Source organism: Arachis hypogaea, chromosome 3 (assembly GCF_003086295.3).
Source record: "Arachis hypogaea cultivar Tifrunner chromosome 3, arahy.Tifrunner.gnm2.J5K5, whole genome shotgun sequence".
Classification (NCBI taxonomy): domain Eukaryota; kingdom Viridiplantae; phylum Streptophyta; class Magnoliopsida; order Fabales; family Fabaceae; genus Arachis; species Arachis hypogaea.
In genome coordinates, this window is record NC_092038.1 from 141,002,958 (window position 1) to 141,025,995 (window position 23,038).

The 23,038-nt window shown below is 32.5% G+C and overlaps 2 protein-coding genes across 2 annotated transcripts; one reads left to right on the forward strand and one right to left on the reverse strand.

Moving 5' to 3' along the window:
* The first annotated feature begins 10,240 nt into the window (after nt 1-10,240).
* On the forward strand, nt 10,241-11,303 carry LOC112734730 (probable transmembrane ascorbate ferrireductase 3). The gene is made up of 3 exons (XM_025784176.3): nt 10,241-10,454; nt 10,532-10,580; nt 10,664-11,303. Exons 1-3 carry the CDS (start codon nt 10,323-10,325, stop codon nt 11,119-11,121), a joined length of 639 nt encoding a protein of 212 aa, XP_025639961.1. The 5' UTR covers nt 10,241-10,322; the 3' UTR covers nt 11,122-11,303.
* Nucleotides 11,304-19,348: 8,045 nt separating this feature from the next.
* On the reverse strand, nt 19,349-22,756 carry LOC112734732 (protein OBERON 3). Its single transcript, XM_025784178.3, has 2 exons — nt 20,459-22,756; nt 19,349-20,069 (listed from the first exon to the last, which is right to left on the reverse strand). Exons 1-2 carry the CDS (start codon nt 22,332-22,334, stop codon nt 19,483-19,485), a joined length of 2,463 nt encoding a protein of 820 aa, XP_025639963.1. The 5' UTR covers nt 22,335-22,756; the 3' UTR covers nt 19,349-19,482.
* Nucleotides 22,757-23,038: the final 282 nt, after the last annotated feature.

Sequence of the window (23,038 nt, forward strand, 5' to 3'; positions counted from 1 at the left end):
TGTTGTCATATCTTTGGAGATTTATGTATTTAAATAAGATGAAAGTGTAAAGATGTGTTAAAAAATTATTGAAAGTTGAAACAGATTATTAGGATTGGCTGTTTAGATTGATGTAAGATTGAAGAAACTGTGTTGCATGTTTAAATTTTTTAATTAGGAGTTAACAAATTTTTTTGCACTTTTTCAGATGTCTGAATGTCTGATAATCCATGTGTTTCACCATGTGGGAATTTCAAGAAGGACAGTGAAGGAATTCTTAGCTACATGCATGAAAAAGTTCATAGGTGACTACCAATGGATGTTGACCTGATTAATTACTTTGATTTGGTTGCTTTATTTAAAGAGTTAGGTTACATGGAGTTTAAGGCAATGTACTGGTGTGATATGACTGCCTCTGATATGGAATCTGAACTTCATGCCATTCACGGGGATAAAGAAATTAATGAACTGAGGGAGGGTATTAATAAGAACAAGGAGACAGATGAATTTTATATATACTTTGATCATCCTGTGGACTTGCCAGAGGTAGTTGGTGATGGGGTTGGGGCGGAAGTTGTGATTTCCAGTGACGGCATTTCCCTTAAGTCGTCATCATCATCTTCCTCGAATGATGGATACGAAAGCGCTGAGAATGAGGCTTATAAGCCGCCTCCTCTTGGTTATGAGTCTGATGACAGTTTGAATAAGAAGAAGAACAAGCAGAAGACTTGAGTTAAGGAGAGGATGTCACCTAAAGGAAGAAATAAAACTGGTGTGGCTAAGAAGAAAGGGCCTAAGTCAGCAGAGGATAGATGTCCCCTAAAACAGCTAAGAAAAGGGCTAGTAGAAAATACTCTAGTGCTAGGAGAAAACATGTGCTAAAGGAGGGGCTTGGTAAGCAAGGTATATAGAGGGAGAACAGCGGACATAGGCCAGAGCTTAGAGGCCCAAGAAGCTCTAGAGAAAATGGGTCTGCTGGAGGGGATGCAACAAATGCTGCTGATGGAGCTGAAGATCATGTACCAGACGCAGCTGCAGCAGAGCTGGATAGTGAATATGAGAAACCTTATGAGTATGAAAGTGAGGTGTTCAACAATTCAGTTTCATCTGGAGATGAGGGTAAAACAGCCTATGACACTTTTGATGAGGACACTGAATATGGTGAGGTCCAATTTAAGGTTGGACATTTGTTCCCCACTATGGAATCATTCAAGAAAGCCCTGAAAGATTATTTTGTGCACGAAGGTAAAGATGTTTTACACATTAAGAATGAGAAGTTGAGGGTGAGGGCAACTTGTGCAGGTGAAGAATGTCTTTGGCTAATTTTTTACTTCTTGGAACCGTTCAAAAGGTTGCTTTCAGATCAAGACTCTTTATAATGAACACAATTGTAGACGAAATTTTGGTAGCAGCTTGGCTGGCAGAGCATGGGTGACTGATAAGTTAGTTAAGAACCCTTCACATAGCCTGACCTGAAGCTAAGTGTAGCCAGGAATTACATGATAGATGAATGCAATGTGAAATCAATCCCAAAATGGTAGATAGAGCATTGAAGGTTGCGAGAGAGGTTGTCATTGGGAGTGAAAAGACATAGTATGGAAAGATACGTGATTACCTTATGAAATTGCATAGAAGTAACCCAGGATCAACTGCCTTGATGGAAGTAATTTTCAACCTGAATCCCTACCACTATTTGATAGGTTATAAATTAGTTTGGATGCCTGCAAGAAGGGGTTTAAGGAGGGATGTAGGCCACTAATAGAGTTGGATGGCTGCTTCTTGAAGGGCCGTTACGGTGGGCAGCTTCTAAGTGTGGTAGGACAAGGCGCAAATAACCACTTCTATGTCATTGCATATGCAGTGGTCCTGAATGAATGCAAGGACACATGGAAGTGGTTTTTAACATTCTTGAAAGAAGACTTGGGTGAAGTTCCACAACATGGGTGGAACTTTATTTCTGACCAACAAAAAGTAAGTTTCTTCAGTTTAGAACTACACTTTCTTATTTTAACTTAATTACATATTCTATCAAATGTTACATAATTTTTGTGGTGTTTGTAGCTAGAAGTTGAGTTTACTTTTTATTTAATTAAACACAATGCTATTGTTTACGAATCTGTCATAGGGTTTGGAGCTGGCAATGAAGGAAGTGAACTCTACTGCCCATCACCAAAACTGCGTTCTTCATATTTGGAAGAACTTTATAAAACATTTGAAGGATAAACAAACAAAGCAGATGGTATGGGAGTGCTCTCGTTGTATAACATTTCAAGAATTCAGCAGTGCCATGGAGAAATTAAAGAAACTGAATGAGGGAGCTTGGGAGTATTTGCAGAGGTTTGACTCGGGTGTGTGGTGCAAGGCCTATTTCAGCCATGGGCTCAAGGTTGACAACATAACGAACAATATGTGTGAGGTGTGGAATGCCAAGATTGTTGAATACAAGAAGAAGCCAAATTTGTCAATGTGTGAAGACTTGAGGTGTTACATCATGAGAAAAAGGGCTATGCACAAGAAGAGATTGGAGAACCACACTGGTATCTTGGCCCCTATACAGCAGAAGAGACTTGATCAGTTTATCAAGCCCAAGAGTACCAAGTGGAGCGCAATCTGAGATGGTGATTCTGATAGTGTACTGTTTGAAGTTCATATGCAACGGCACAAGGTTGGAGTAAACTTACAAAGCAGGATATGTACCTGCAATGTGTGGCTGCTAACTAGTATACAATTCATCTTCTTATATGGATGGTCTATTTAGTACATGTAAAGTCTTTAAATACTTGATATTTTTTTTACATAATTTGTGTGCAGGCATGCCTTGCAAATATGCAGTTGCAGCCATGGCTAAGATGGGGTTGAAGCCAGAGGACTTTGTGCATAAATGACTCACAATGGATGCTATCAGATCAGCCTACTCACACTGCATTAGTCCAGTTAACAGTGAAGAATACTGGACTCCAACTAATTCACTACAGTCACTACCTCCCCCAATTAAGAAAGCTGCTCATCATCCAAAAATGAAGAGAAAAGTCGATTATGTGGAGACGGAGATGCATTCCCACAAGGCCAAGAAGAAATTCGAGGTGACTTGTAACAAGTGTGGCCAAACAGGTCATTACTACAAAACATGCTCCAATCCACCCAAAGGTCCTAATTGAAAGCCTATGACCAAGAAAGAAAGGAGGGCTTTAAAGAAGTCTGCTCTAGCAGTGGACTCTGCTAGTACCACACAGGTATGGCTTCTTTAGGGTTCGAATTGTCATATAATCATAATGGTTAATGATTTAAGTGTCACATGATAGATTGGTCAGGGTTTTAATTGTCATTGTAAAAATTGATGAAGCATTTAATTGCCATCTCTGTATAATAACCCACACAGAACCATGTTGGTGAGGAAAACAATCTGAATGCTAGTGTTGAAGGAACTTCTCTAGATCCTGTGGTAAGTAGTTTGTAGGGTTACTTAGTTTAAATATGTTCATGAGTTTTATTGTTGACTATAGATTGAGATGTATACTATTTATGAATGTAGATAAAGGCAAAAAAAAAAAAAAAAAAGCTACCTAAATCAACACCAAAAGAAGGTACAACAGTGGGACAAGGAGATAAAATTCCTTTTTCACAGTCTGCTCCCCAACTAGAGGTTATAAGTGACATAATTCACAATTGCATTATAAATAGAAATGTCTTAATCTTATCTTTTGTTTCACATAATGCAATACTGTTGGTTTACAGGGAGCATCTGAGACCCCCAACTTGAATAACCCACCTACACAAAGGATGAAGCAATCAATTGTTAGGCCACCAATTTCCTCCACCTTTGTTCAAGTTTCTATGGTGAATCAGAGTCCTCCAATCATTGGACCTCACTTCAGGCCTCCCACTCTTACTAGCACACAACATGGACTTAGTGCTGAGACAATGACCGCAGCAACTTCCAGGAATGCATCAAGACTATTCAAGTTCATTGCCACTCCTGGATTTAGGCCTCTTAGGAAGAACTAGAAGGTTTATATTCTAACAAGTAGATGCTGTCTTTTTGATAAATTAGTTTACATACAGGCACAACAAACAGTCTTTTGCTTTCTGTTTTGATAGCCTGTGTGAATTAAGGATTTATAATACTCTATTTATCTTTGTGTTGCTTATGTTGGTATAGGGCTATATGTTGCCCACTTTTAGAGTCACCTTGTGCACAAGATGTTGACATTTGGTTACTATATGAAGTTGTTAATGTTACATATTATTGTTAGTTATTATTGAATTGCTTTTCATGGAATGAAAGAATTCGAGTATAACACATTCTATTTTTTGACACAGTCAATCTTTTCCAAACAACAAATACAACTATTTCATTTAATAAATTCGGATTTACACTATTAAGTGATACAACTATTTCAGCAACAGACAGTTCCAAATAAAAAATAACATCATAGACTTACTATCTGCTATCCAGTTTAACGGAGATAATTTGCAAATACAACTCCAAATACAAACACAACAGCCATCAATGAATAACTAAAACCCCTATTACACTTAACGTGCCTAGAATTTTTCATCTGCAACTCTAACCCAGAAACTCTGTCCTCTAGCTTAGTCACTTTCTCCTCCATTGAAACGACTGCATCCAACAAATGATTTTGCTTTGGATTCCGACCATAAAGATTGTCATCCTTTATTTGCTCCTCTTCAAATAGTGAAACATATTTATCCAGCCATAGAAAATATTTGCAATGAGATTCTGCAGTCTGCAGAGTAAAAAAAGGAAAAACTAGTATTGCAATGAAGAGATGCTTGCTACAGATCTTGGTAGGAATATGAACATAACTAATTATTTCATACCTTGAAATTTGGGCATCCAAAGAATAGCATATTAGGGTTCGACTGTGTTGACGACATGAATAGAATTGCATGAATCCCATAATTACATTTCGGGGCAACGAATCTTTTCTTCTTCCTCGCTCCAGCACTGCCAACGGAACTCACAGAAATACTCCTACCCTCATCGTTCGACACATCTCTTCCACTCCCACGATCTCTGCTATTGCTCATGGTGGTATCGGTTCCATACACGAAACAGGGGAGATAGACGACCAGACTCGTCTAATAAAGACGCCTGGAAACCTCAAAACGATGGTGTTTTTGTGTTGTGGACGAGGACAGAAAGGACCTTGTCCATTTCACCTAGCCACGTGGGCTTCCATCTTCCACGTAACCACCCAAGCCATCCATGTCATCCACTCGCCTACACACATTAGCAATTTCCGTTGAGTTTTCGCCGTGAAAGTGACAGAAGGACCACGTTGGCAGATGGAGCACAGAGGTCAGGGACCGAAATGGATTGCGTTTTTTGTTAAGGGTCGCGTTGTCATTCAAAAAAATGGATAGGGACCGGGTTAGTACTTTACTCCCAGTTCATCAGTAATTGCCACTTCGACCAATTTTTTTATAGATTTTTTGCCAGGTGATTTTTTTATTCAACCAATTAGCCAGGGTTTAATAATTTAATTTAATAATTCAATTTAGAAAAATGGATAAAAGTACACATAAATTTTCACATAATGAACAGATATATACTCTATTTTTTAATAAGTCATATGTACACACCGATATCAAATTCATTGATCATTGTTACCTTTTTATTACCAGAGTAACTTTTTCGGACGTAGTTGTTACCAGATGACACCTTATTTGCCATTATAGCACTGTACATTATGTGACGTAACTTTTTTAATGACACAGTAAAAAATAATTGTCAAATTTTTAAATTTGTTAAATTAGAATAAAAAATAAAAAAAATTACAAATTACAACGTCTCTTCATTCTCTTTCTTTTCCTCTCAACTTCATACACACTGAATCTAATTTTTAATACTCTTCAATTCTTCATTAATTCCATCAATTGTCTGCTACATCTTCTTCATCTCTTCTTTCACTTTCCATTTACTTTCTCTACAGATTTTCATTTGCTTTTTTCACTCTGCTCCTGAATCCCTTTTTTTTAACATCAACAACTTCATCAAACCAAATGAAATAATCACACCTTAATTCAACCTTCTACATTCATGAATCCAAGGACAATTTCAGCCTTTTTCATATAAGATGCATAGCATTTATCATCATAAACATAACAAGAAATCACATACCTCCTATAACGGACAATGAAAAAATAATCTTTTTGGGTTCACTCTGTTACAGACCCAAGCACCACTGCATTAAGTCCATGCAGACACTTGTCGTTGTTGTAGTCAAATTTCTTCTTTCTATCCTTCAGCGCAGAAGAGGAGCACCACAACCACTCACACAAACATGAGGTATGTTCTTCCTTCGTTGAGATTGTGACATTTTGATACTTTAGGGTTTACAATCCCTATTATGAGAGCCGCGAAGAAGGTTTAGAGAGATGATTTCCTTTTAATCTCATAGAACGAAGATCACGAAGGAAGAGAATGAAGGATTTCTTGTTCACTCTCTACTCTACTAGGACTCTGTTCGAAGTTGAGTGGGACGGGAAGAAAATGAAAAGACGTTGTAACTTGTAAATTTTTTTATTTTAATTTAACAAATTCAATAATTTGACAATTATTTTTCATTGCGTCATCAAAAGGGCCACGTCACATAATGCACAATGTCATCATGGCAAATAAGGTGTCATCTGGAGGCAACAACTATACGAAAAATTCCTCAGGCAACAAAATAGTAGAAATGACTAACGAACTTGATATTGGTGTATGCCCATAACCCATTAAAAAATAGAGTGTATATTTGTCCACCGTGTGAAAATTTATGCGTATTTTTGTCTATCTTTTATTTAATTTTGATGCACTAAGTAAAACCGTTTTATACGTACATCCAATCACACAATGTCACATTAACAAAAATAATTACCTTTTATATTAACAGCATGAATGATCATCTAAAAGAACGGTTGTGATTGTACACTGTGTAAAACATCAAAATTGAACTCTTAATTTAAACCAAAGCATCAACTGATTCCGATCTTAAAATAGTTTATTCAATTCATTGGGTTCCTTTTATCCAATTAAACCGAGCTAGGTTGAATTGGTTTGATAGTTCAATTTCAAAGAATCATATTCAAAACTACAAAATTGATCAAAAAATTTCTCTTTGTGAGACAGAAAAAACCTTGCAAAAATAACAAAACACAATAGAACCAATCTCCTTTCGTACAAAAAAAAAAAAAAATACATACCTTAATATGATCAGCCAGTTGCTCCTCGTTAGAAGCCCGATCAAACTGGCTAGGTCGTCGTTGCTAGTCTGCCTTGTTTGACGCTTAACCCCTGCCTGTCCCTAACATTGTTCTTCATTATATGTAGTCAGTGTGTTTTTTTATCTTTTTTTAGGAGTAAACACTCAGTCCAGTCTTTGTCCATTTTCACAAAAGACAAGGCATCTTCTGTCCAAAAAAAGGCACACTTCGACCCTCAATTTTTTATTTTAGAACAATACGATTCTTTTATTACAAAATTCGTTAAATAATAACAAAAATTAATTTTGTAGGGGATTTTATTTGTAATTTATGGGGTTTTAAACTCTCACAAACTATTAATAAAATTATTTTTGAAAAATTTCTTTACCAGTGGTGTTTACGTGGAGAAAGACCATTGTTTGAAATGATGTCGCTAGAAAAAATAATTGCAGTATGAAGACTTTTTAAAGGAAAAAATAGCATCGAATAAGAAATGAAAGATGATAACATATTGGTGATGATGATAGTAGAAGAGATAATAATGATGATAAAGTATGATTACACAATACAAATAGTAGAAGTAGAAGTGATAATGATGAAGATGAAAAAGGTAGTGGTACCGAAGTAGTAGTAGTCATAACTTTATGAGGGTTTAAAATTCTCACAAATTACAAATAAAACTCCTACAAAATCAATTTTCGTTACTATTTAATAAATTTTTTAACAGAAAAAATCGTATTGTCCTAAAATTAAAAAGTTAAAGACTAAAATGTTCCTTTTTTAGATAAAAAAAATATCTTATTCTTCGTAAAAATGGACAAAAATCGAATTAAATCTTTACTTTTTTTTTTTTTTTTGTTGTTTCTTAGGAATACTTTTGTCGCTTCATCTTTTTTTAGTTTGCGCATTATTATTATTATTATTATTATTATTATTATTATTATTATTATTATTATTATTATTATTATTATTATTATTATTACCTGATTTATTAAGGTTTTTTTTAGTTAATACGATAACATGTCCACTTGTTTAATTTTATATTTTTTTCTTAATATATATATAATTAGTGTAAAAAACTAAAAATAGTATGTTTTTGTTGAACAGTGTAGAAATAGTATGAACGAGCATGTGCTATTAATTATTATTATAAAAAATTCAAAATATTTTATATAATTAAAAATAAAATTTATATTTGATAAAAATATCAAAATATTATTATATTTTATCTAAAAAATTCTATATATTTTATATACTTACTTTTTCTAATATATTATTGCATAATTAATTTATTTTACACCATTTTATTTATGAAATAATCGTATATTTAACTTATCTAATATATAGTTAAAGTTTAGATCAGAATAATTTTTTAATACATTCATTCAATATATTTTAAAATTATTTAAGTATTTATTATTAATTTTATAATTTCATGAAAGATAAAATAATATAATATTTAATTATTTAAAATTTAATTCAAACATTATACCTGTCAAATAAAATATATAAAAAATTTATTTCATATGTTAAATATATGAGTTTAATTTTAATACACTAATAGCGTAAAATATTCTATACAGTTGTAGAATTACAGTTATTTTTTTTATGACTATTCACGTAATCAATGTAAAAGGTAGTTATTTTTTCTAATTAATTTTATGTAATTCGATGCATGTATAAAATAGTTAACCTCGATGGTTCTTTTCTGTCTCAAGCTGATAGTGCTGCGTGAGTAGGAGTGTTCCGTAATCACTTTGGCCAATTTGTTAAAAGTTTCACCTGTAACTTGATCAGTTGCTCTATTATGCATGCCGAACTTTGGGGGATAATCTGTGGGCTTCAAATTTCCTTAGCAAACAACTTCACTAATTTAATGGTTAAGTCTGACTCTTTAGCAGCTATCAATTTTATTAAGAAAGGCTGTCCTACTACACACCCGTGCGCCCCCTTGTTGCTGACATTGGCATCCTTGCTAGACGTATTCATAATGTCCAACGGTCACATACCTTACGTGAAACTAACTCTCTGACAATCTCGCAAAGAAAAGGCATAACCTCCCCTTTGGACTTCACGTTCTTGAAGCTGCACCTTCTGATATAGTTAATTTTCTTATGTTAGATGCTGCAAGTGTTTCCCTCTCAAGAAGGTTCTCTTAGTTTTTTTTTTTTTTTTGGAGTCCTTGACTTTTTTCTCATAAAAAAAATTATTTTATACTGATAATGTATTAAAATTAAATTCTAAATATATATACAATTAAATTTATTACCTGATAATATACAAGAAATTGTAATTTATCTCTAATTTTTGAACTATACTAATGTAGTTGTGTATTTTATATATAAAAAATGTTATTTATATAAAAAATTAGTTATTATATATTTGTATATAAATATATATTAATTAAATTATTTTTAATATATATTTTATATTTTAATATATATTTTATATTAGTGACTGATTTTAATGTATAAATAACATAATTATTTATATATATATATAGGGTGGGGTGCTAATAAAAATTTGAAACTGAAAAAAAACCCTAAGTTACTTATACCGCAATTACTGTGGGCTGAAAATCTGGTAAAAGTTGTATCTCGGATCCCCATTCCTTTCTTGACCAACATAGCTACCCTTCTCTTTTCCTTTCCTTCATATTTCTCACATCTCTAGTTGTTAAGCAATCGATCGTTTTTGTGAGTTACTTTTTTCTTTGATGGAAGGTAAAAATTAATAATTTGAAGCAATAAATGTATCTGCAACTCATCATCAATACTACTACTAATCCCTATGTAAAATTTACTTTCCAGAATTGTTTAGAAGAATACGGCTAATCGACCAATGAATAATATGAAATAAACATAAAGACAAAATGGAATGATCTGACAGAAGAATATGCTTTACACGTTACTAGAATTGGCTTTAGAAGAAGAAGATGCTTAGCTAAAGCACAAAGTTTTCGAAATTCCAAAACCAGAGATCAAGCAATTCCCTCTTTTATTGATTAATGAACTTTATCAAAAGGAAGACTCTATAATAAGACTGAACCACAGCAGAAGCAGCAGCATAACATTGTTTATGAAAAAGCTCATTGTTTCTGAAATATCAATTCTCCATCATCTTCCAACACGATGCGTTCTAGCAGTACCTTGGCTTTAGCACAGTTGTTTGGCTTCCTTGCCCTCATCCTCTTGCTTGTTTGGTTGCTGCATTACCGCGGCGGGATCGAGTATGATTCTGAAGATCCGGATCGCGTCTTCAATGTAATGGTTTTTATTAAGATTGTGAAAAGGTTAATAATCACATTCCATTTCATACTTAATGTAACTCTGCCCTGCAGGTTCACCCTTTTCTGATGTACTTTGGGTTCATTTTCCTTGTTGGCCAAGGTATCTAACTCTCTTTCTTTCTCATCTCCCTTTTGCTCTTTTGTGTTGATTCTTGGCTGATTTTGGTAACTAAATGTGAGCAGCGATAATGACACACCACATGGTAACAATAGAATGGACAACACGAAAGACGATTCATGCAATGCTTCATTTGATTGCTATAGTACTTGGAATTGTTGGTATATGTGCAGTCTTCAAGTACCATGATATGGTCAACTTGGTTGATGTATACAGCCTCCACTCATGGATTGGCCTTGGTACCTTCTGCTTGTTCGGCTTGCAGTGGCTTGGTGGACTAATGTTCATGTTCGGAGCTCGAGAATCAAGAGTTTCAATGTCTCCATGGCACATAGCTGGCGGTAGAGCACTGTTGTACATGGCAATATGTGCTGCAATGACGGGTTTCATGAATAGGTATGCAATGTTGAAACTATTACCGCACCAGAGAGAGACTCATTTGATCAACTTCACCGCCCTTGCAATTCTCTTGTTTGGTGTCTTTGTCGATATCTCAGTTGGTTTGGCTCATTATGGCCATTGACATTTATTTCCATTTTCTCTTCATTTCTTTTTTCGGATATACCCGAAATGCCTTCTATCATTTGTTTTTTATTTGGACTATTGATTGAGGTTCCTTTCTTAAACTTTAAGAATCAAGGTTGTACTCTCTATTTGCTCCCACAAAAATATTACTTATAAACCAAAGTGAGTTATTAAAATTAACTAATTTATATTTATATATGAATATATATACTGTTTAATTCATTTTTAATAAAAATTTTATAGTTTAACATAAATTTTATATTAAAAAATATTAAAAAATCAGTAAAATTTATTATTTTTTGTCAAGAATTAATCATCAATATTTAAAAGTATAAGTTAGAAGTATATTATTAGATTATTAGATTAAAAAAATTAGGTTAATATTTGATAGTTAAAAATAATAACAAAAAATAATAAATTTTAATGATACTTGTTGAGTATTTCTCTTTTATATTAGTAGCTGATTTTGTTGTACACCTAACATAACCAATTTACGAATGTTATAATTATTTGTGCACTAAAAAATAAACGATCATTATATACTTGTGTATATTAATATTTATAAATATTAATTAATATATTTTTTAGTTAAATAATAATATATTAGAATAACCAAATTTTCATAATAGAATAATTAAATTTGTTTAAAAACTTTTATGATATGTTAAATAAGTATTTCTATACGCGATGGAGTGATTTTAAAAAACTTTTTTTTTAAAGAAAAAAAAAATCCTCTAAAGTAAGAAAAACTGTAAAAGGATAAAATAAAAGATAATCATGATTAAATTTGTAATTTGAATTATATGTATTTTTTTTTTGTACACCATTATACGTGACTTTTACTCCCTTATAGTTAGATTTTTTTTTGGGTAAACTAACAGGCCTAAGTCCAAAAACGAAAACTAACTTATGGGAGTTATATTCCATTTGACCTTGCTACAGTCAGTGAGATAATCTATTAGGAAAGAAATTAAGTTACTCTAGTGGTTAATTTATTAATTTATTTAAGTAAGTATTAAAAATTTAAATTTTATTTTATATATGTAACAATTTATTGACTAATGACAAATTTTTAAATAAAGTTTTAATTCGTAACGGTGGAGAGTCTGAAAGATTGAAAGATACCAAAAAAGAAAAATAGCCATGGAGTGTCTGAAAATTAAGGGTGTCATGGGTCGGGTGAAACTGGGTTGGATGTGATCCAAATTCACCCCGAAATATATATTAGGCTTATTTGTTAAACTTGAATCTGGCTTTAAATCTGATGAAACCTAAACACTTTCGGGCCATGATTATACCGGATAAAATCGGATGAAAACCGAGTCATTAACATTACATTACTTTGATATCTTCTTGTAAGCTAGCATGTAAAAAAATCCAAATTTTCAAGACTCCAACCATTATTTGACATGGTAAAATTTACTTAGAAAAATATAACAAAAACCAACCATTCTCTAAAATTAAAGAATAACCATAATCAATACTAATATTGTCTAATAACACCAAATATTTAAATCAATATAAATAACACAATATTATGTATTAGTCTAAAGTCTTATGTATTTTAAACATAAAACATTAACTTATAGTCTTATAATGACTAATAACACAAAATATTAAGGTTTACAATACTTAAATTCTACATAAGAATAGCCATCATCTATCACTAATAATACAAAATATTAATTGTGTATGATGACCGGACCATCGAGCCGGATTCGGGTGACCCGAACTATATCTCAGACCCGACCTGAAATAATGATCGGGTCTATTTTTGAATCCCTTACCTGACTTTAGACCCAATAAAATCACACCAAATTAGTCCCTAAAATATTTAGAACCGGATCGAATCTTCGGATCGGGTGGAACCATACACACCCCTACTGAAAACTGCATCCCATGTTGGCTCTTAAGGCTTTATTTAGCTATCCAATCTGTACAAGAATTATCTTCTTTTAACGTATGCTGGAATTTTAGAGGCCAGGGCCTCTTCTTAAGTTCTACAATGTCTCTTAGGAGAGTATCATGAATTTGGGACTCTTGCTGACTTTTTGTGATCTCATTAACTTCCAAGGAATGCACTAATATCACCATTCTCCTCATGCCTACCTCGTACGCCACTTTGAGGCCATAAAAAATGCCCCAAAGCTCCGCATTTTTTCCATTACTTTTTTATATTTTGTGAGCTTAAGGGTATGGCCTAACAAAGGAGTCCTGAGGGCAATTCTGAAGAAAAAAACCCACACCAAACACGGCCCAAGCATGATCGTTACAATTCACACATAATATGTTTAGCCGAATCAAAATCTTCCTCAAAGAGGTTCACCAAAAAAAAAAAAAAAAACTTCTTCAAAGAGAATTTTTTTCTTTTTCTAAAACAGATTTAATTTGTAGATACAGCAGTATTATTTGATAAGAACATTTAATTATGTATTATCAAATTAATAAAATGTTTGAATTAATTTATTATCATATAATTTTTTTTTTAAAATACAAATAATTTTTTTTATATACAAAATACAAATAATCTGATAAGATAATAAGTCAGATACATAATAGTTAAATTCGTCAAATAAACAAAACTATGTGGATTTTTTTTATTTTTAATTGGGCTTATAATATATTCTTTTCTTTTGTTGGTGGAACTGCCCCTGCCCCACTTCCAATTCCATTACCTAGAAAGTGGTCCCCACCGATTATTTTTACATTGAAAGCAAACTCATTCACATTCTGCGGAAATCTCAACTCACCAACTTCTCGATTTCATATATTTGGCCTCGATTACATTATGAATACACTAAAATTAATTATTATTATAAAATATATATTAAAATATAAATATATATTAATAATTAATTTTAATATACAAATAATATTTTTAATTTTGCATTCTTCGCATACAATACAGTTACATTATTTGGATTTGGATGCCTACTCCCACTTCCTGATTTCTCAATACACCTGTAACAATATCATCCCTTCCTTGCTTACTTTTTCCTTCCTCCATATTCTGATTCTATTTGTAGCTCCAATCACCATAAGCAATGCTAGCTGCTGCCGCCACTGCTACTAACAGCATACACACTAAATTCAGTCATGATGCGTTCACAACTTGAAAAAAAATGTCAAATAAGAATAAAATTATTCTATTTTTTAGTGACTTTTAAATATGTAATTGACCTATAAATTAATTTAAGTCTTATTCTTTCTTTTAGCTCTAATTTTTTCTCACCAATTCCAAACACTTGGAGAGGGTTGAGAATCACCATGACACAACTAGCTTAGTGTTAGTGATCATTGGCAAATAAAAAGATAACGAAATTTTTGTTAGAATAAAATATAGTTTTTGTTAATAACGTTTGGGATAACATAAGTTTATTCTTAACATTTTTAAAATCGTCTCAATATTATATGCGGTTAATAATCTGTTAACAGAATTTAGTAGGACAATATTAAAATGATTTAAATAAGATAAAAACATTAGGAACAGGATAATATATTAGAAGAATTATCTGGCCTTTTTTTTTTGCATAAATTTATGTACTAATCATTCTACAAGTATTTTATGATGATTAATTTATTTAGATATGATTAAAAAATTATTGAATAATTATATACTGAAAAAATTGATATTATTAAAGAATAAAATTAAAATTTATTTAAATTAAATATTAAAAAAGTATTATATATATGCATCATGCTTTTTTTTCTTTTCCAAAAGTTTATCTGGTAGTCGTTCTATTAATATTCTATGATAAGTAAAAATTTTGAATTTTTAATGCAATTCATTCCATTAAAATTTACTTTTATTTTTCTTGATTTGATCATTTCTCTAAGAATAATGTATCGTTTTTGTCCCCAACATTTGATCCTATTTAAGTCGCTAATATTTTCAAATTAGGCTTAAGCCTTATTTGAATTATATTGGTTGTTAATACTCAAATATTTATATAAAAAAATAGTGGATAATTAGTTTTTATTTTTGAAAGCCATTTGAAAATAGTGAGAATCTTAATCATTAGAATCATTACGAGTTGAAAAATATAAGTGAATCTAGTGATACTAAATCAGAAGATACTATAAAGACAAAAATAATGACAAACTTTACTCATATCAAATAATCATATAAAAAAAATTAAACAGCATGGCTATAATTGTAGCCACTCAATAAAGATCAAACAGGACATATAAAAAATTCTAACTCTCTCACCTTGCATAACTATGACTAAAATAATCGCTTATCTTCCATTCTTAGTATGAATTTGAGCAAGTACTTGATCTTCCATATCTATGTCCTTGATATTCAGTTCCTAGTTATCTTACAATATATTGGTCTTTTTAACTCAATCAAGTAGCGTATTGCTCTTAAAGATTTACTGGGAGAGGGGTAAGAAACAAAATTTTTTTAATAGTTTATCTATATGGTTTCATTGTATCCATCCTAGCCACTTCAAGTTTTAAAAATAAAAATAATGAAGATGCAATGTTGTTCTATTATTATTTTCAAAAGTTCTTGTTACTGGAAGTTGTGTAATTTTTAGATATTTTTCATTTACTTATGCTACTTATGTGACTCAGGATTGAAATGCCTATGTTAAATCATACAAAAAATTTTATTTGGTTTCTCTTGACATTCTCCTAATTTCTCCTTATTTGAACGGAAAAGAATCTCTTGTTGATATAAACTCTAATGCAACAACGCATGAAAATGATCTTATTTTTCTTAAACATTCTTTTGATATTACTTTAATTTTGGAGGATATTGAACTCAAACAATGTATAAAATTTATGGGAGCTCCTTTCTTTTACTGAAAATTTTTATCTCAAGAGCTTGTTGATCATCTTCCCTTATTGAAGAATTACTTCGATTATCCTGCCTTTAGGACTGTGTTTGTTTACAGAGACAGGACACTGAGACAGAGACACAGAGACATAGAGACACAAAATCGTGTTTGACGGAGGAGATATGGACAGAGACAATGTGTCAAGGGACACTAAATTAGTGTATTTTGTGTCCATCCTGACAGGAAGGACACAGAGACACTAACAAAGAACATAACTTATTTTTTATTTTTTCTTTCATTATTTTTGTTAATTTTTTATAATTATATTTTTTATTATTATATTTTTCGTCTCAAATTTTTTGAATAAAAAAATGAGAATAAATTAGATTTTTATAATTTGTTCTAATTTATCATCAAACAGGATATAAGAACACAAAATTTTGTATCTCTATCATTTATGTCTTGTTCTTAGTGTCTTGTCTTGTCCTATTCTTAGAAACAAACGCACCCTAGGATCCTTTAACGAATGATCATTTTCTGAGTTTTTTAATACACATAAGATGGTTATTATAATGCTTAATGTGGATGTAATAAAAAGACATTATATCATGACATGCAATGATAGTATTTATATTTTAAGAAACATTTAAGATATGACACATATAAAAAAATAGTTTAAAATCCCTATTTACAGTAAAATTCGTAGAAATCCTACATATTTTTCAATGTAAATTAAATAGACATAATTTATTAACAAAGAGAAATTTGTTCTATGGCCATATTTTGTGTGTGTTTTGATGTAGGTATAATTTTTTGGTTAAGAGATATATTTCATTCTTCTAAATACATACATGAGATTAAGATTAAGAATGATTAGAATTTGGTTAGAAGCTGATAGATCATAAACTATTAATAAAAACATACGAGGAACAAATAAATGATGAGTTATGATGATAAAAACATCTTACTTGATCAATAAATTCAATATAAATATCGAGACCGCAGAAGATATGAATCCTATGTAAATATCTGAGTCTATGTTGGCTTTATTGTAGAAAGGAATTTTCTATATTCCTAGTCTCCATAGTTGGTACAGTTCATAGAGCATACCTTCTCAAATAATATATGAATAGAATTTGTAAATAGTTTGGCGAAAAATTTAGAATGAGAGTAAGAAAATGAGAAAAGATAAGGATTTTTTTTTTATAATAAAATGGAGAAAGTATGCGAATGACAATCTGTAGAGATAAATACTTAGCATTTTTATATAGAAAATGAGAATAAAATGAGAAAGAAAGGATTCAAATAGCTTTTAGGTATGTGTTTATTATGTTATGAAAATCTAACTCACATTTAGATGAAATCTTCAATCTGAATTGTCATTTTGTAAGTCCTATAAATTTTTCTACATTTGGAATCTGGAAATACTTATTAGATAAAAATTTATAGAGAATTGAGTTACCTTTAAAAAGAACTTTAAAAAAGTCAATCGGATAATAGTAGCTTGAGATATATTTATGAAATACTGTTAGTATGTCAGTTTGGTTGATTATAGTGCAATTTTCTACTATAAACTTATAGCAGATTTATCTACCTAATTGAATTTAAATTTGATTTTATACTAAACTCAAAGAATAAAGCCATTTTTTTATCTTTTTATATAGCCAAAAATTATTTAAATCTAATAAATATGGAATTAATTATGATTATATGTCTATATCTAACAAGTTTGTTATTTTTAGTTAAAAATTCACTAAAATTGATTTTTTTAAATTTTAAATTAGATATGTTAATTTTTTAAGTATTCTTTTTTAGTTTTTATTATGAAATTAAAATTAAAATTATTATAAATTTAATTAATTAATTATTAATAATAAACATAATTAAAAAATTGAGATGTTACGCTGTTAACATATTATTAACCGTATAATTTTAAAACGTTAAAAATTTAAATAGATAAATTTAAAATTAGGAACAACTTTAGAATTCATCATAAATAGGGTAAAGTATTAAATTGGTCCCATATGTTTGGGCGTATTTCTGTTTTGGTCTTTAAGATTTAAAATGTTCTATTTGAATCCAAAAAAGTTTCATTTAGCATCAATTTAGTCCCACAATGAAGTCAAAATTAAATAATTAACAAAATGTCCTACATAACAATAGTATAAGAACAAAATCGAAGAACAAGTACAAGCTCTAGAAGCACAAAATCAACCGTTGATACATCAATACATTTATTTATTATTTTCTTTAGTTCTATAGAAAATATTTTATTTATATTATAAAAAATAATAAATAAATGTATTACTACATCTACGGTTGATTTTGTGCCTCTAGAACTTGTACTTGTTCTCTAGATTATCGATTTTGTTCTTGTGCTATTGTTATGTAGGGCATTCCGTTAATTATTTAACTTTGATCTCATTGTGGACTAAATTGATGCTAAATAAAACTTTTTTAAATTCAAATAGAGCACTTTAAACTTTAAGGATCAAAACAGAAATACGCTCAAACATAAATGACCAATTTAGTACTTTACCCTCATAAATATTAAGAAAAAAAACAATAGTTTATTCAATGTTGTTATTATGGTGGAGCATTATTTTAATCACATCGGGAATACCACTAATATTTAAGTACTACAATTCAATGAGAATATTCAATGTTATAAAATGATTATGTTAGATATATATTAAAATTAGTCACCATTAAAAAATATATAAAAAATATAAAATATATATTAAAAATAAATTAAATTATATATATTTATAGTCAGATACATAATTATTGATTTTAACGAGGGATGTTAATGAATAAATAGTATTTTTTATAAAACAAATACTTATGTAAGATTTATTGTCAAAATCAAGAATAAAAGCCATATGAAATACAATCTGATTTGATAGGTCAAATGCCACACCCACACAGTACTGATATGATTGCAACCAAGAAAGTATTCAGATTCTCTTTCATTATCTACTTTTGTGAACATGTTCCAATGCTGCAAGTGCAAAAACACTGCTTAATCTTGTTAATTAATTAAGGTGGTGGTGCAGAAGCCACAATCATCGGTAAGCAAAGAAATATTAATATGTAGGCCAAAGTGGCTGCTTAGCATTATCCTCCTTTATGCTCCATCCACCAACACTGGTAATAAAATAATACTAATCATGTCAAACAGCTTTCTTCTCTGCAGCTTCGTCACAGTATATTTGTTTCTTTAAGTGCACAAAAGTAGATTATGACAACTCAACTTCTTTAAAGGAAATAGATTATGTACATTTCTCCTCCACATACCCTCATCATTAACACTAATGGTGTTGAAGACCAAAAGACAGAGCAGGGGAAGCACAGAATTTGTTCAGCTTCAGATTTATGCAGTTATGCCCCCTCTCAGTTTATGATTAAAAAAATAAATAAAAAAACCAACACACCAAAAACTTAAAAGAGTTTAGCTTATCAATTGAAAATAATTCATTCTGGGAATAACCAGAATACCATAGCAGCAGACCAATAAATTACACACATTTTTAGGAGTATTCTGAACTAAGAAAAAATATAAGACAAAACAAAAATTAAACCCATTGCTGCTTTGTTGCTTCCATTCTCTCCAATAAACCATCTATCTCATCTTGCATTCTCTTCTTCATCTTATAGTAATCATAATGGGAACCTTCCAAGACTTTGAGTTCTTCTAGTTTCTTCCTCCTCATTTCCTCAGTCTCATGCAAACACAGTTTGGCTAGCTTTTCGGCATACTCTTCTTCCATCTGCGCGGTCTTTGTCCTGATCATCTTCTGGAACCCTTCTGCCTCCCTCCTTGCTTCATCCGCCTTCGTCTGAAACATTTTCGCTTCCGCCTCCTTTATCCGAACAATGCTCTCCAAGCTGTCAAGTCCACCTTTCCTTAGCAAAGCCCCCAGTTGGAAATCAGCCTCAGTTTTTAGTTCGCTTAATATGGAAGCTTTGAAGTCCTTTTGATGAAGATCATTTGGCAAGGCACCAGAATGTGGCCTAGAATAGCTCATGTCATAAGCATATTTAGGCATTAGGGAACTAGTTTTTGGAAGAGATGGTGTGTCTTTCGTAATGTTGGATTGAGATGATGCCATATCCTTTGCAGATATGGCAGAAAGGGGAAAGTCTGGCAAGTTATCTGCATCTGTTTGTCAGCAAAATCATCGTTAGATGGTTTAGATATGCGTATGAACATACATAAGAGTGATGATTAAGTAACAGAAAAGCTAAGCAATAACCAAGTTAAATTTGATTTGTGTATAGGCATTTCAATAATACCAATAGAACATTCCTCTTCGAATGTCAGGAGTATATGTTACCACCAATGACACACTTAAAAAATGACAGCCTAGGATGAAAATAAATATCCAACATGAATACTTATAATTAATTTCGATGCAGGAAAACAAGAATCTTTTTATTCAAGTCAAGTGATTGTAACACAAGCAAACATGGTAAGGAACACAGGCAAAACAAATTCCGAGAAGAACAAGCAAATTGGATAGAACCAAACACCATAGTTCAGACACTTACAGTTGAAAAATTGTGTGATATAATTGCAGGCATCTGAAGGAGAAGCCATTTTAGTTTGAAGCTTTAACAGCATGTCATCAGTTTTGACATGCAATTCTTTCCCTTTACGGTCTTCACTTCCCCTAAAAATCTTCCTCACACAGTCGAGCTCCTTCATCAAGGTTTCAAGTCCCCAATCCTTTGCACAACACATGAACACATCCTTAACAAACCCAAACATTTCAGAAGCATGTCCACAGCCAATACAATGAAACTGCATTTCTGAGGTCCCCGCAGGTCCCTTCAAGCTCGGACCGGGCTTGATGAGGTTCCTCTGAATGCCACAGACAGCATGGCACCAATGGGAACAAACATCACAACCAACCCAACTACAAGTATTGCTTGCGCAATCGAAGTTCAAACAAATAGGACACATACACGAACTACAAAATCCCTTATTCCCTGAGCAAATCTTGCAGTCACAGTCATCAACAGGAAGCAGACTCTTGCAGTTAACATTCCTACATCTCCTATATAAGAAAACCTCTACCATCTCAGATAATTGAATTTTACCATATAAGAAGCTTGCAAGCCCCATCTTGACAGAAACCAGAATCTCCAACTGCACCTTATGGCACTTGGAAAGAGTCTCTTTGGAGAGGTCAGATCTTCTTTCAAGCCTGCTTTGTAGGCTGACCAATTCATCTTTCTTGTCAGGCTTCTCAATGAGATTCTTCAGGTATTCCTTGGTTGAAGCTATGACTTCATCAGCAAGCTCCTGAATCATCAGTGCTGCGGCGGGAACAGACTCAGAAACAACTTCCCTCAGGATCCTCTCAGGCCTTGAGAGCTTCTTCATCTTCCCCCCACCATCTAACCCTTCCAAGATTCTCACATTCTCGGAATTCCTACCCCTCGAGTCCCCAGATTGAGCTTCAAATCTTGGTCTGGCAGGCAATTCAGAAGGGAAAAAGGAATGATTATCCGAACTAGTAGTCTTAAACTGGCTATTTCCCTGCATAAAGGAGCTAATACCACCACCATGATTGGAAAACCCAACCCCATCTCCAATTGGCTTGAACCTACTGTGAACAGAACCGTTAGTCCCCTCCCCACAATTCCAAATTTGGTCATCCTTACTCACAGAGTAGTCAAAATTATCAGTTGAATTGCGGGTAAGCGAGCAACTTGGGTTGTGTGAGAAAGGGTGAGAGTAAGAGTAAGACAAAGAAGCTGTTGCTGTGCAATCATTATTAGACCATGTTGTAGTTGAGGGCCTGGTAGGTTTAGGCCGAAGCGGTTGTGGTTGTTGCTGATCAGCACCGTTTTGTAAGGCGTTTGAAGCGGTGAGAGAGAGTGAGACATCAGGCAAAGCAAGAGAGAGATTCAGTGTCTCAAGCCTTGGCTTCTTCTCCCTATTACTCTCTTGCTCCTCTTCTTCTTCCTCAACCGATCGCTTTGAGGAGTTATTCTCTCTGGTATCACTCAGGCTCAAGAAATCTCTTTCAACAAATTTACCACCATCAACATGATTTGAATTCTCGGAAACAAGAATCTCTTTGCCCTTGTGGCTAACAACTTTTTCTAAACAATGATTATTCAGCAAGAAGCTCTTACCAGGAATAGGAATATCCTTATCAGCAGCAAGACCCAGCCCTTGTGCATCGCAGAGGTAGCTCAGGGTGAGTTCTTGCAATCCTGAGCTGGCACCACCAACCATGCTGCTGCTTGTGGCCTTTGAGTGAACACCACCCATCTCTGAATCTCTCAGAAATTCAACACCTTTCTTATCCGGGTACTCCCTGCTGGGCTCAAAATTCGGCCTTGTCAGCTTGCTTCTTGAGCTTTCATCCGCAGAGTCAACACCACCATTACCAAGTTCCTTACCTCCAATCATGGTCACGGGCAGAGGAAGAAGAGAAGAGAGAGAAATAGAGAGGGAGAAAAAATAAACAAGAGACTAAATCAAAGGTTAAGAGAGCAGCGAGGAGGGGCAATTCTGAAAATAAAAGAAGAATCCAAGGGCTTTTGTATAATAAGAATTGGTCTCACGCAATGCAAGCAACGGGTGGATTTCGATTTCATTTTTCAAGCATTCACACACGGAAATAAAACGGCTATGCTTTCCGGCATGTATGCACGATTACAGTCTTAGCCCTTCTAAATGGACATAATTACCCCTCAAGTGGTGGACCTGTTGTTTTTTGACTCAATCTCCTTTTGTGTTTTTGCACCATCCATCAAGATTCAAGAGGGACTAGTTCTTTTTTTAGTTTTTACACACCCATCCCCTTCCCTTCCTTCTTTCCACTTTGCATCATATTTTTTTTTTCTTTTTTCCTTTATATGTTTAGGCCTAATTAACGTTCGAATTCTTTTTGCAAAGGTCTTTGCGAGGGACAAGATTCATGGTCAAAGTTGGTAAAAAGTTCACTTACTTGTATAATTTTTGTTTTGGATTAAAAACCCAGTACTACAGTCATACAGTGACAGTCTACAATGCACTGTACATTTTGCCACATTAATTACTATCATATCTGTACATATTGCTGATAAGCATAAAAACGTGACTAGTCCTCTGTTAGCAAAGGAAAACGTTTT

Bases quoted from the DNA above. Each gene is read 5' to 3' on its own strand.
- LOC112734732 (XM_025784178.3), bottom strand. From the start codon at position 22,334: ATGATTGGAGGTAAGGAACTTGGTAATGGTGGTGTTGACTCTGCGGAT. The intron at 20,070-20,458 runs GTAAGTGTCTGA...GCTGACAAACAG, and splicing joins TATCACACAATTTTTCAACT to ATGCAGATAACTTGCCAGAC.
- LOC112734730 (XM_025784176.3), top strand. From the start codon at position 10,323: ATGCGTTCTAGCAGTACCTTGGCTTTAGCACAGTTGTTTGGCTTCCTT. The intron at 10,455-10,531 runs GTAATGGTTTTT...TCTGCCCTGCAG, and splicing joins ATCCGGATCGCGTCTTCAAT to GTTCACCCTTTTCTGATGTA. The intron at 10,581-10,663 runs GTATCTAACTCT...AAATGTGAGCAG, and splicing joins CATTTTCCTTGTTGGCCAAG to CGATAATGACACACCACATG.